This window comes from Squalius cephalus, assembly GCF_949319135.1.
Source record: "Squalius cephalus genome assembly, chromosome: 11".
Classification (NCBI taxonomy): Eukaryota; Metazoa; Chordata; class Actinopteri; order Cypriniformes; family Leuciscidae; genus Squalius; species Squalius cephalus.
Genome location: NC_137132.1, coordinates 27,692,796 through 27,708,303, shown reverse-complemented (window position 1 = coordinate 27,708,303; position 15,508 = coordinate 27,692,796). Strand labels below are relative to the sequence as shown.

General features: G+C 38.2%; 1 protein-coding gene across 2 annotated transcripts in view; it reads left to right on the top strand.

Moving 5' to 3' along the window:
- robo1 (roundabout, axon guidance receptor, homolog 1) overlaps positions 1-15,508 on the top strand; it is a 285,299-nt gene that overhangs the window by 18,743 nt on the left and 251,048 nt on the right. For both annotated transcript variants that reach the window (XM_079886416.1, XM_079886417.1), the window contains exon 2: positions 11,303-11,439. In XM_079886416.1, coding sequence (XP_079742542.1) covers positions 11,346-11,439 — 94 coding nt within the window. In that variant the 5' untranslated portion in view covers positions 11,303-11,345. The remainder of the gene's footprint in view (positions 1-11,302; positions 11,440-15,508) is intronic.

The following is a 15,508-nucleotide window of genomic DNA, read 5'->3' as shown; positions in this document are numbered from 1 at the left end:
ATATTAGAAAAGCTTTCCAGCGCTGGAGAGACCGAACAGGGAAGGCCTGAAAACGAAAGGCGAGGTTGCGTTGTTTCTGCTCCATATGTGAGTAATCAAGATATGCTGTTGTTGTAACGTTAGCTATCAGGACAGTTTTGAGTGTCATTGTTTGTCTGGAGCTGGCGACGAACAACCAACTCTTCTTGTTTGTATGAAGTCTTGTGTAATATATGTACATTTTTTGATCTTCCTTGTCATTCGTCATCTTTGCTTTATTTTTACATTTATGCATTTGGCAGATGCTTTTATCCAAAGTGACTTGCATTGCATTTCAAGGTACACATTTTACATTCTTATCAGTTCTCAGTTCTTGCTTTCCCTGGGAATCGAACCCATGACCTTGGCTTTGCAAGTGCCAACGCTCTACTGTTTGAGCTACAGGAAAGCTATTTTTCATGAAGCATCATTTTGCTTTGCTTAAGAAATCAGCTATGATAAAGAGACATACACATCCATCCAGAGAGGTTGAGTTTGTTTGGGTTGATTTCAAATATAAACTGTGTTTCTCAGAAATTGCTTACTTTATCACACCTTTAATATTTTTTGAATGTATCATTCATTTTTTAGAGTTCATTTTACCCTCATTTGTTGAATATATTAAATGTTTAGTTTGTATAATATTTGTATAATTTAAATAATATTAGAGGTGATTTATACACAGCCATTTAAAAGTTTGGGGTTCCGATTTTTTTATGGTAAACACTAATATTGTGAAATATTGTTACACAATTTAAAATAAATGTTTTCTATTTGGATATATTTTAAAATGTAATTTATTCCTGTGATCAAAGCTGAATTTCCAGCATCATTACTCCAGTCTTCAGTGTCACATGATCCTTCAGAAATCATTCTAATATTCTGATTTGATGCTCAAGAAACATTTCTTATTATCATTAATGTTGAAAACAGTCATGCTGTTTAATATTTTTTGGAAAAAATTATGTATATTTTTTAGGATTCTTTGATGAATAAGAAGTTCAAAAGAACAGGATTTATTTTAAATATTTTGTAATATTATAAATGCCTTTTAATTTCTTGCAAAAAACGAACTAACCTCAAACTTTTGAATGATAGTGAATAATATTAGATTTAGATTTGCATATATTGATGCACATTGTTAATTCAGCTACGAGTCACTAATTGGAAAGGCACAGATCTTAGTGTGCTCTCATCGTTTTCTGTTCACCTTTCTTATTTTTTTCTGTTCTTATATGCCATGAGGCCCTAGGAATCTTCCAGAATTCCACGATTCCTGGCATTTCTTGCACCTCACAGTGAACTTTGTCCCAACTGACAACTAAAGTTAACAAGTCAGCTTCGCCTTGTATGCAAATTAAACTGTATATTTTTAGTGACAGTCAGTTGTTTTAAATCATAACATGTCATCCTCCGGTGAGCCTCAGCGTGCCTGAGACGTCCCGAGTGTTTTTGTGGCGGGACTGTGACAAGTACCAGCGCAGAACAATGACAAGTGGCATTTAGGGATGTGTTCGCAGCGCGGTACTCTGGTAATTAACATCCTGCAACCTTCGTGCTTACAAAGCATCGCTCTTAATTAGAGTTATGATTGCAGTAGGGCAAAACCAGCGATCCCTGCTCAGGATAATGACTGCCGTAGTCACTGTGGCAGAAGCTTTATTGTTTGCATGCTGGACTTCTGACATCTGGGATACAAAGAGGCACAATAGAAAGCCGAGCGTTCTTTGTTCTTTTCTCCTGCTGATCCAATCAGAACGGGCAAATAGAGCCCGGGCGTCTTCCAAATGAGACCCGCTCTCAGCCTGAGCGGCGCAGACACCTTCGAATTGAGTAATATTGTGGAAAACCTCCTTTCAGTTGAAGGATCGCACACGTGTCCTACATCAAGATAAGCGTGTGTGCTGTAGTGAATGCCTCTTTTGAAGGTCGTCCGTCCCACAATGCATCTGTCTATAGCTCATTATATCAGCGATAGCGACAAATTGTTGGTTTGGCTTGTGTTTTGATCTGTATTTTTACTCGTCGTGGATCTCAGATACGCCTCTCTGGCTTACAGCCGCAAATCAAAAGTCATTTATAAACATTTCAAAGTTTCGAAATGGCATGAAATGTTGTTCCTGGAGCTTTTAGTCAAATGAATTGTCCAGTAGCGTCTGTATTGATGGAGGACGGCTCTTAACTCTGTCATGTTTCTCCTCCTCCTTCTTCTTGGCAGACAGTTGGGACTAATCCATCAAATTTAGCTCGCGGACCAGGGGGGCCCACGGCCTTCCTCTTCTCCCCGCAGGATATAATCAGCTTTTAATTTCTCCACGATCCTGCAGACCAAATGACGGATAACTGCAATCGGTCCCTTCGGTGACCGGGGGCCTGTCTGATTCTCGTCGGCCAGGAACGCTCTGTTGCTTTTGTAGAAAATTAATCGTAATTTTGGCTCGGCCTGCAGCTTCTAATAAGAGGCTTGCATGCACAGACGCCGTCACGTCTTAAACTTAATTTCCCCAAACGGTTCCAGCAGGGATACCCAGCGTGTCTTGTTAACCAGGCTTAACAAATTTTTTGAATAAATGTTGTTATCGTATGTGCTATAGGCCTAAATATATATGAAGAGGTTGGTGGTTTATGTGGTTCATAATCGATTTCGGGCAACGCAAAAACAGCTTGTGATTTATATTACTGTCTGTAAAGATTGTGGAGTGAAATAAAGTTAAATAATGTGTTGTTGGAGCTGTGGTGCAGTGGGTAGAGGACACGCTTGTGACATATAAGAGCTGTTTAAATGTCATTTTGCTGTCTATTTTCTACTAAATAAGGTGTGGATGCACTAATGTTGAGACTGATAAGCCAATATTTGTTTTCATATTATGAGAAATGAATGATTAATGGCTGATGTTAAAATTCTGTACTAGTTTGTGTAAACAAATTACATTTAAAACACCAAAAGCTGTTTTAAATTATACAAATATATAATGTACAGTATGAAATATGAATATAAATTCATTCAATGATAAATGAAAAAAAAAAAAAAAGATTTGCTAAAGATTACATATAGCAGTTGTATTAATATGAATTATATTAGTGTATTGGAATCATATCAGTTATTGTTAATATGCGTAATATTAATAATAACTGGAATAGTACCGATATACTGTGAATCCCTAAAATAAAGGTAAGAAATTCAGAAATAAATTGAAATATACATAACCGTTCAAAAGTTTGGGGTCAATAATTATTTTATTTTCATTCATGTTTTTTTTTTTTTTAAGAAGTATCTTATGAAGCCATGTTTATTCGATCGAAAATACAGTTAAAACAAAAAGTGAAATATTATAATAATTTAAATATATTTTAAAATGTAATTTATTCTTATGATGAGAAAGCTGAATCGAGCTTTAAACGTCTGCATTTGAAACAAATCAAACAATTAGAATTTTGAAAAATGGCTAACTTAGAGCTGAATCTCTATAATGTTGTGAATGCTCAAGCTCATACATGTTTGACATCCATCATCAATGAAACAGCAAAAAAGAACAGTATTTATTTGGAATAGGTTTTTTGTGTGCAATTTTTGAGAAATTTAAAGGGCTCATTAGATGAGAAATCAAATTTGCCTTGATATTTTGACATATAAGAGGTGTTTGTACCATTAGAACTACAACATTCCATGGCATGACCCCAAAGCATTCTTGCTGAATAAAAGTATACTTTTCTCTCTAAAAAGAATCAAACAGACCTCCAACTTTTGATCTGTAGTGTGTCGTCTGCTAGGTAAACGACAAGTCTGATTGCTTAAATAATAGCACACCTTCTCCGAACATCTTTAGTTCGAACGACAAGAGTAGATGCTTGCCTTGGCAAAAAACACTAAAAACATGTCCATAGTTTGAACCCTAGTTAAAACTCTCTCTCAGCTGCTCTCTCCGACCTTGGTTTTGTAAGCAAAGGCCTTGTCACCGTGTTAGGTTGCACTCAAGATTCATAGCGCATTGCCCTTCTTCCATCTTTCTCTGCATGGTCCTGCGAGAGCGTGAGAAATGGGTGCTCGAGAATGAGAATGAGATTGTGTGTGTGTGTTCGCATAACATGTGCAAGCACATCATGATTAGTGTGTGCACTCCTGCTGGCCGACAGGAGGTAATATACACTAAGAGGAAGATGCGGTCCAAGGCGAAGCTGCAGGTTAATCCTTTTATTGTAATGAAGTGGCAGAAATATTAATGCACTGTAAACACAGGACGTTTAAACCCTGTCCGTCATCTTTACGAGGGCGGAGCTGCGTGGAGGAAGCCGAACGGCGCTATCCATAACAAACATGACATTGACTCTGCAAAACAGCTGAGCAGTCACTTAAGGAGATTGTCCTCACGTCTGCGGCAAAGCCTCGCTCTTTCCCTTTCCGATTCTTTTTCACTTGACTGCGCTCTCACAATGGAGACCGACGGTCTGTTTGTTGTATGTAATGAAGCACGCTATCCGAATTCGTCTATTCAACAGTTCAGGAGGCTTTTTGAGGGGCAATTTTTGCCACAAGACTAGTTGCGGCACATGATTCAGCAGCTCTAGCGCAGAAGCTTCTCCACCCACCTTCAAACTCATCTTCATGCCCCGCGAGCCACGAGCTTCACTGGCCTCACATGCTGATAACGGATTACAATAATCGAAAGGCTGAATGTCTGAGCATGAAATTGTGTTTGTTCGAACAGTTTGATATTTATTCAGAGGGCTTGTTGAAGAGTGTGCATGGAAATTTAATGCCGGCGTCTTGTTTAAGAGTTTCACTGCGTCATAGCCCTTTTGGTTTTTCAGATATACTAATCGATGTTGCAGATCTTACTTAAATACATTAAAACATAAGTTATAATATCATTGAGAAAGGATAGGAAACATTAAATAGTAAATGACCCATTTTGCTCATTTCAGGGTTGGGCTAAATTAAGAATTGACACCCTGTGCCATTAAATTCAAAGAATTGCAGTACAGTCTTTGTAGTAACTTTGTCCCAAATGGCATCCTAAGCACTCGAGGTCTTCCTACGAGTCCGCACTTCGTGACGTAACTGTGCTTTGACTGACGGGAAGAAACAACAAAAGTTCGCATCGAGGGCGCATATTAACTGCAAAGGGGCGTTTGTGAGCACCCTTTTGAAACCTGAAATGACAAATGGGACACCCTACGGTCTCATGGACTTAACAGACGCGGTAGCCATTGTCCACAAGTCCGAGAGTGCATACTACTTAGGGCCCTATCACACACCCAGCGTAATGCAGCACCAGGAGCAACGCAAGTGTCTTTTGCTAGTTTCAGCCCGACACAGTTATCATTTTCACGTCCTGCACTACGTTGTTTAAATAGCAAATGCATTTACCCCCATGGGCGTGCTGGTCTGAAAACGAGGTGTGTTCGGGAGCATTGTTGGCGTGTTGCTATTTTGAGGCAACTGAAATAGACTGTGCAGTATTTTTTTGTTATTTAAAGAGCACGATAGTAATGTGCGCCTATAGGCGGGTCCACAACGCGCATACACTCTGCTTATTACACAAACAGGGACGTGCAGCAGCACACAAACATGGCAAATATTAAAAATAAAAGGATTACAATGTAAAAGATCATTATTGTGTACATAAGATATGGTGGAATCTGGCTTGTCCCGTAGATGTCTCTTTATTGTGGTCTTCCTCAATCTTCACTATCTCGTTTACAAATTGTTCAAAATGCAGCTGCAAGACTTTTGACTGGGTCTAGGAAGAGGGATCATATTTCTCCTGTTTTGGCATCCCTTCACTGGCTTCCTATTAAGTTTAGAGTTGATTTTAAGATCCTTATGTTTGTTATAAGGCATTGTCTGGCTGTGCACCAAGATATATTTGTGATCTTATTGTGCCATACTGTCCTGCTAGGGCACTTAGATCTTCAAATCACTTGCTTTTAAATGTGTCACGAAGTCGCTACAAATTAAAGGGTGATCGGGCCTTTTCTGTGGCTGGGCCCAAGCTTTGGAATGCTCTCCCTTATCATGTGAGGTCTGCTCCTTCATTGGACATTTTTAAATCTACTCTGAAAACGCATTTTTATTCTTTAGCTTTTGGAAACTTGTAATTGTTGTTTTTTATAGTGTAGTCCTGCTATGCACTATGTACAGCACTTTGGATCAATTTGTATTGTGTTAAAAGTGCTTTATAAATAAAGGTTGTTGTAAAGGTTGTTGTAGATTGTCTGCTTGCGTGCTTTAACCTTGCGCACGAGCAGATGCGTTTCCTCTCTGGAGAAGCGTTCAGTCTTTCCGCTTGCAAATTCTGCCATGTACAGTAAATAGCAATCCGCCATGGCGCGAGCGCAACTGGCTTTTAAAGGGAATAGGAGATGAGACTCTGATTGGTTTATTGCATGTTGTGCAAAAAACACACCCATTACTCATTAAGAGAATAGGGACTAGCAAAAGTGGATTCGGACCATACACTTAGATCATTCAAATAGGGCCTTTAATGTTTTTCTGACCCCACAGCAACATCAACCAATTCTGTGAATTTGGGGTGGGACTCTCTGTTTGGCTGACGATTAGCGGGGGGAGTGTTTGGGAAACCAATAATTTTTGCCTTTAAAATACATACAATCCTTTATCCTGAATATCAAATTCAGTCATATTAAAAGCCTTCTCAATTAAAGTGCCCAGCCTTGGTTGTGTTCGAGCGTTTGTTTTTACCTCTAGGCCGTGGCTCCAGTGTGTGATTAAATGGTGCACAATCCACACAGAATGCTTTCAAATTAATGAACCAGAAGGAGGAACGGCCAGTGGAAATGCAGGTTTTGCTGAAATGCCTGGAAATCATGAACAATAGGCGAATATGTGTTTACTCACTGTCCTGGCTGTAGTCCCGGGGGACGGCATCTGCGTCGTCCAGATAGTGCACAGTGTAGCTCTAGAGCATGAACAAGGAATGAATACATAAGCGTGTGACTATAGAATGTTCTGCTTCTTATGGCTTGCACAGCCATTGCATTTTCCTGTCGGCGCATTGCATTATTCCCTCAAAAAAGGTCTTGGTCAGGCTAATTGAACCACCAGCCACCTTCCCAGTATGCCTAGAGGTCTATGGGGAAAAGCCAGCGATGGGCAAAGATAACGATAATGATAGTTATATTATGCATCTCTTTTCCCTCGCCCAAATCATTCTGCCTTCCCATTTGGACCATAAAGGAAATAGAGGATGATTTTGGTTATTCTTTAGCCTAACAATCGCAGACCATTTTGTTAGGCGTCTGCGACGCAATATCAGCCTCCTTCCCATCTCTTCCTTATCTTTCTTTGTTCTCCCTCTCTCTGTCTCTCTTTCCTTCCCCTCCCCAGCTCTCGGAGCATCTGGCTCCCCGGGCTGAAGTTACGGGGAGCTCCAAAGGCAGAAATTGGAAGATGAAAGGCGAGAGATTAAGCTGAAAGGAACAGTGGGTGTTGTCAGAGGTAATTTGAAGTGCATTTGATTTCTCCGAGCCCTCTGAACACTTTCCCTGCAATAATTTACCTGCTATATTCCTCCACCTTTAACACGCCAGACGCCCCTCGTGAGATGTGAGGAGACCTATTCATGTGGAAATGGTGTCATGTCATGTTCGAAATGAAAGCAGTGTGTAAAGGAAATGACAGTTTAGTTAGTGTCTGCCAAACCTCAAAACAGTACATGAAGGGTCGGGATGGGTGTTTGACTTTGTTCACGTCGCCCACCACAACAAAGAAACTCCACAAGCAGAAGAGGAACAGAAAGCACTTGTTGTGGAAACTGGAAAGTCTTCATCTTTTTCTTGTTGTACCTTTCTCTCAATCTGAGCACTGAGTTTTACAGTGTGGTTTGGTGGTTGTGGACTGGTTATTGCGGATTCCAATGACTGATGCAATGCCAATAAAATGTATAACAGGATTGTTGTCATGACAAAAAGGATATTCTGAGAAATATTTCGCTCCAATTCTCACTATTAATATGTGTTTTATTAGTATTAATTAACAGCCAATATCCTAATATGCATGCTAATCAGCAACTATTAATAGTGAGAATTGGACCCTAAACTAAAGTATCATCATATAAAGTACTATAAAGTATTACCATACTGTATGGGTTGCAAAAAGGAAATTTTTTTTTAAGTCGAAATGACTTGGAAATGAACGTGAATATATGGGAATTAATGGGAAAAACTAGAAATTAGCAATATTGAGAGTCAGAGTACTGCAGGTATTTGGAAATCTAAGCAATTCTTGCCGCTCGCCATTCTTAAGTTAAGGATTTGGACATAGACTGATGCTCTGTTATATGTCAATGACATTAATTAGGCAGTGTTTGCAAGGTGGAGATCTGAAAGCATTCAGCTGCACATAATTACAAGATCATTTGCCATTTATAGATTTTACATCTGGAAGAGAGGCGTACGCACGTATTTTTTGTGCATATGTTTGTTCTCTGAATCAGTTTCTATGCAACAGTTTATAAACAAGGCCTCTGCTCACTGTGGAGTCAGAGTGTTTTTTTGTTTTTTGGAATATTTCCAAAATTACCCAGTATTCCAGAAAGCAGGTTATGTGACATAACCAGGTAAGTTTACTCAGAGTAAATCAATACCTCAAATGTACCTCAACTTTCAGTTCTAAAACCTGAGGTAACTTTGAGGTTATGTAAGTAGTCATAGCAGCTTACTTTCTCAACATCATGTTCCAGGGTTAGTTTCAGAAGTATTCAGTGCATGATGAGGCTCCAGTGAGCATAACAGGTTTCACACAATATTATATTATATAGTTACTGTATATATTATAATGTTATTTCACTCTAATTTACTTATTTCATTCTGTTCTCACATATTCTAGACGTGCATTCAGAAGGTTTTTGAATGAAAATTGGATATTTTCTATGTAATGTATTTCTATAATAAAATTAATATGTGATACATCTCAAAAACAAATGGCTAAACATAAAAAAAAAGAAACGTATACAGCCGTATTATATTTGAAAGCACAGACTGTTTTTTTCGGTCAATCCATCTATCTTTTTTCTTATATATTTAGCATCAAACGAACAATATATTTTTTGTTCACCGTAATTAAAAACTGATTAAAGAAAAATTAAAAGATAACATAAAAAAAAAAGACTGCAAATCTGCCCAGTAGGTGGCAATATGCACTAAAAATGTAAATCACCATTAAACAAAAGAAGAAGTGAGAAGAAGTATGGTGTGCTTCTTAGCATCCGCTAACTCTAAGTTTCATACTCCGGGTTGACCTAACTTACTCCAGACTGCGTTTTACCTCGAGTAAGCCAGGTTTGGGTTAACCAATCAAGTGTTCAGGGTATATGTGATGGTATATTAACCTTGCTTTTTGGAATATGAAAACTTTTGAAAACAGGTTTCAAAGTGCACGTTTATGAAAACAATACCGTTCTCGTCTCTGTGTAAATTACAGAAACTTTAATTTGTGAAAACAGTGACGTCATTCACATGCGTATTACGTGTTCAGTCTATAGGTGTGTAGAGTTTCATTACGTCGCCAACTACTGGCTTGGCAGCAGAATACAGCGTTTTAAGTCGTTTTCCCAGATCCGTGTGAACGGGGATCATATTGACCATGTTGTCGCCTGTAAGCGAAAAACACAAAGTAAAAAATCTGTTTTTAGTACATCGTTGTCATACAAACACCCTCATTCAGACTGGAATCTGACACTGCATGTTTTGGATATTCACCTCTATGTTTCACATTTTGCATACATGTACATTCAATTCTTGCTCATGTTTACAAAGATAAACTGAAGAAAAGGGTAGAAAACAAATGTTCGCTGGTCTGTTGGGCGCTGATTGGCCCAATCCATGCATGCAATTTGGAAAGAGGAGGTGCTACACATAAATCTTCCATTATCTTCAACGGTTGTATTCATTAATCAACGGAATTGAATAATTACTCTCAGCTGTCTTCTCTGCCTGAATCCATTGACGAAGAGTGTCAGGTGAGGAGGCCATCTTGGTCCTCGGCCCTGCCGACAGTGGCATCTCACCGCTGGTAATTGGGTGTTTATCTGATCGCTTGTGAAAGGCGCTTTTGGCTGCCTATCTGACACAATTATCTGGAAGAATTCAATCCGACCCTCCTGTGTCCACCACAAAATACTTGGAGGGAGCGGACCTGAGTGTTTTATGAATGAGGGAATGAGGAAATAAGCCAAGAGTGGAAAATAAATGCAACTCGCACTCAATCGTCCGGTTTGTAGCGAATGCGTCTGTCATCATGGCATGCAAATTATGCAATTGTTAGGCACAATAATTCAATCAGGCTGCCAGAACACTACGGGAAATAAAGGATGATAAGGTACGAGTGTGACAATGAGACGGCCGGTTGCTCCAATCAGATAGCAGAGCTCTCCGCTACGGTTTCAGCTCTGTGGCCAGGAAACGGTCCAAATGGAGAATGGGAGAATGTTTACTGAGCGCCCTAAGATAAGAGTAGAATAAAGCCTTTTAGTCAACAAGCTTACAGTGTCTACCACAAACAAGCCATTATGGTTAAACTGAATTAGGAAGTGTCTTAGAAAAGTAGAGAGGTGGATAAAGTTTGTCTGTCTGTGTGTGTATATACAGTATATATACATTGTAATTTATGAATACATTTATACAAAAATGTAATTATAATTGTATTATTCATTGCCATTCTGTACAGGTATATTACAAAAACCTTGAGTGTTTTGTTTAAAAAAATGGAAAGTTTTCAAAAAATATATATTTTCTTTATTTTATTTGTGTGCAAAGAGGTTAAAGTAGTTAGTGGCTTAAGCAAAGTGGGTTAAAAGTGGGTTAAGCAAGACAAATCTCAAGATTTAGTGACCAAAATGACCTATGTATATTTGCAAAGGTTTAGTAAAAGTAATTTTATAATTCCGGATCAGATTTACTGTGTTTTGTCTTAGCATGTTTGATTTTGGGTTTCAGACGGGGATGGACTGGCCACAATCTCACTGCACTTGCATTTTGGTCGATCAGAGTTACCAATAGATAAATTTTGTTCCAACAGGCGATATTCCTGCTTGGTATGAGATCTCAAATCAGCCTCGAGCATTGATCCAAAAAAGGCTGAGAGAATGTGACTTTAATCCACAAAATGCACCTATCTAAATCTGATTGACTATTATTAACTTATGGTATATTTTGAAGCTTGGTATAATTATGATCATTGTTTCACTGAATTCTCGATTATCTCGTCCAAAAAATGTGAAGTTCCCTCCATTTAATTGCTTTCTTTTTCTCTTTGTCTGTCCAGATTAATCTCGGAGACGACCAGGGATGCCATCTCTGTAAGAATCATGCAGGTCACATGGTCAGGCACCACAGTCCTCATCATTTTCACCTTGCTGCAGTTTGTCCAGTCGGAGCTGTCGGAGGGTCCTCTGGTTCCAGGTAAGCGTGCATGAGCCTTGTGTTTTGTGCTTTTATCCCAGGTGCCGATGTGGATTCCCAGGTTATTTCCAAGCTATGTGGAATAGACACATAAGCCTACTAATTGCACCTGAACTTTCAAAGAGCCAGTTATTTTTATAGGAGCACTTGCACAAAAAACAAAACTATATATATATATATATATATATATATATATATATATATATATATATATATTGCAGTGCAGTGCAGGCTTATGTGCTTTCCCCACATGGCTCTGGTGTGTTTTCCCCATTTCGTCTATCTTTCCAGTCATATGATGAACTGTCTGTTTGTGTTATGGACACCATTCAAGGGATTGTCAGATCAACTGGTTCTCTATTTCAGGCGAATGATGAATAATGTTAAACGAAAGGAGGATTTCAGGATAAACGACAGACATCAGTCAGGAGCGACTGCTATCTTCTGCCTGTATGTGCCTTTTATCATGAGTTTGAGAATTGAAGCGGATGCATTAAATAGAGTGTGACTACATGAAACTACTGAGCATTTAAAGAGACAGTTCACCCCAAAATCATTTATTTAGGCTCATGTTGTACTAAACCCACACGACTTGGGAGATGAATTTTTGTCCTGCATATCCAGTAGTGAAATGAAATGGGGACTGGGTCTGTCAGTCTCCAAAATGATGAAATGCATCACAACATCTGTAAAATGTAGTCCATATGAATCGTGCCTTATGTAGTTACATTTTGATCAATGGAATCAAATGAGCCACATCTGGTGTGCCCCCCCCCCCCCCCCCCCCCCCCCCCCCCCCCATTTTAGGGTTACACTCACTAAGTCTGCATTTATTTGAACAAAAATACAGTAAAATATTGTGAAATAGTATTACAAATTAAGACATGTGTGTTCTAATTTAATATTTTTTTTATATTGTAATTTATACATGTGATCAAAGCTGAATTTTCAGCATCATTACTCCAGTCTTCAGTGTCACATGATCCTTTAGAAATCATTCTAATATGATGAAACATTTCTTATTATTATCGATGTTGAAAACAGTTATACTGCTTAATTTTTTTGTGGAAACTTTGAAACACTTTTTTTTTTTACAGGATTCTTTAGGAAGTTCAAAAGAACAACATTTATTTGAAATATAAATCTTTTGTAACATTATAAATGTCTTTACTGTCACATTTCATCATTTTAAAAGTATTACATTCTTTAAAAAACAACAACAACTTATTAATCCCAAAGTTTTGAACGAGTATAGAAAAGTATAAAAAAATTAAAAAAATCTAAAAAGTCATATGGGTTTGGAATTACATGAGTTTGAATAAATGACGACAAATATTTCTTGTGTGGTTGAATTCCAGTATTCCTCTAAAGCTTCACTTCATTTAAAACCCTTTTTTCATCTCGTGCAGTTTCCTGAGCGGACACCTGAGCGAGCGTGTCATCAGTTTCTTCATCACTAGCAGCATATTGTACGTTCCCTGCGAAGCACACTTTATTCCCACAATCCATCACGACCGACTTCTACAAGGAGCTCTCGCTCTGGCCCTCAGTATCTTCCTTTCTAGCCTTTCTCCCTAATTCACATCAGCCAGGATGATACCTCCCCAAATCACCCTGTTATTGAACCATTTTCCTCTTAATTGCCTCGCACTCCTGTCCGTTATGATTCCTTCTCCTCACTTGTTTACCTTCCCTCCTTTCATTCCTCCTCCTTTCCTCATATTCCTTTGCCTGCTGCTTCAGAAACAATTTACTTGTCAGCTCGGTCTGTTGGTGCGCGTCTCTCTCTGGGTTTAATGTTCTTTTCTGGAGTGTAATTTCAGTCGCGAGCAGGCGTGCGGTGATGCCTTTTGCTCGCTGCGAGTCTGTATTGATAGCTGGAGCCCGATATAGCAGCGTTAATCAGGGCTTGAGCCAGGCGGATCCTTCCCGAAGTCCAATTCACTCCACCTGATGCATGGCACAGGACCCGCAGCTGAGCTGTAAACAGATGCTGTAGACAAACAATGAACAGTGTTGCAGTCTCTAACCACCTGACAATCTCAGACTTTCTTTGATGGAACTGGTTTCGAGTTGTGCTATTGATATAGACGCTCATGAATGCATCAATGTATGATATCAATTCCTATGAGGTTACTGAGCTTTTAGTCAATTTGGAATCAAAATGGACCCTGTTTACTTTTTTAATTCACATTCCGGGTCTATTTTGAATGATTTATTGGTGCACAGTACTTTAAAGAAAAAACAAATGTTTGCATTTGTAATCTTTAATGAAAATATAAGGATTTTCTCTTCCTCTGACACAACTCTTCTTTTTTCTGTTGAGTTCACTTAGGTTTTGTGTGTTATTCGGTAATGTTAACCAATTGGCTAATCGCTATTCGTGATTTGTTTTAGCAAATTCTTATTCAGTCTGGCTTTTCTCACTTTTCGTAATCCTAGCAAGTCCCGATGGATATAATCATGTCCTGATATAAGTTTGGGGTCGGCAAGATTTTATTAATGTTTTTGAAAGTCTCTTGTGCTCTGCAAGGCTATATTTATTTGATAAATATACAGTAAAAACAGTAATATTGTGAAATATTATTACAATTTAAAAGAACTGTTTTCTATTTGAATATATTTGAAAATGTAATTTATTCCTGTGGTCAAAGCTGTATTTTCAGCATCATTACTCTAGTCTTCAGTGTCACATGATCCTTCAGAAATCATTCTAATATGATGATTTGATGCTCAAGAAACCTTTTTCGATTAATATCAATATCAAAGAAACTTTCTTTGATGAATAGGAAGTTCAAAAAGTATTCAATAGAAATCTTTTGTAACATTATAAATGTCTTTAGTGTCACTTTTGATCAATTTAATGCGTCCTTGCTCAAAAAAGTCCCCCAAAAAACTTTTTTCCCCTTAAATACTTACTCTTATTCATTACACCAGATCTTTTTGTTACTTTTACTAAACCACAGAAAAAAAATCACTGTTGCAAATGCAAGTTGAATAAGTAGATCTTGATAATGACTGGTGAATGATTTAGAATCAGTCGGAATGGTTCACTTACAAATGCAGTCTGAATGACTTGATTGTGAACAAGAACAAGTTATTGTTCTGAATCGCTACTTGGATTATTTTTGGATTAAATTGCATAGGTGTTTGCCATTCGCTCATATTTTTGCTCATAACTTGATTCACTCCAACAGACATTCTATTGACTATAAGTTACTTTGCAAGTACATGTCAACTTATTCTACTAACCTGAACCGTAACAGTCTACTAATACTCTACTAATACTCTAAAGAGAATTAGTTGACATATCAGCATTATAGTCAGCAGAATGTCAAAATAAAGTGTAGCCCTGTATTTATTACACAGTGTTGAACTTGATTCTGATTGGTCATTCACTGCATTTTGCGGTCAAATATGTGTATATAATGATGATACATATAATTTCCTACATACAGTAGCTGTGTCATACACAGACGTAATAATGTAATTTCTCTGATCACTCTGTGGACTCTTTCTTCTCAGCTAATTTTACATGTAATTTCCATTTATTTATTTATTTGGTAAGTAAAAGTGAAATATGCAGGATAAAGTACAGTTTTGGTCATTATTTGAAAACAATCCCCTTTAGGGTGATACAAGACCTTTTCGATTCGCATTCTGATAATACTGTCTGGCTGTACATTATTCCTTATATATTCGTTTTCCATTTATGTATATCTATATCTATAATATCTACACCTCTATGTGAGTCAATGAGGAAAGGGGGCTTGAAGGAGGAAAATAAATACAGGTGGACTACGGGTCATAGCTGGATATCTGACCGAATGCATAACACAGCAGATTTGGTAGCTGTGCATCATGGGACCAGGCACTTGAAGGAGGCGCACGCTCATCCCTCATGTGATGCTGACAGCAGCACTTCGGTCCGCATATGTTCCGTTGCCCTGCCACACCAAGACGCTCCGTCAGTGTCCTACTCGAGGTGATTAAATATGTAGTTAATACAGCACTATAAGAATATTGAATTACGCCACAGCCGCTGTGACCTTTTTTGAAATTACAGGGC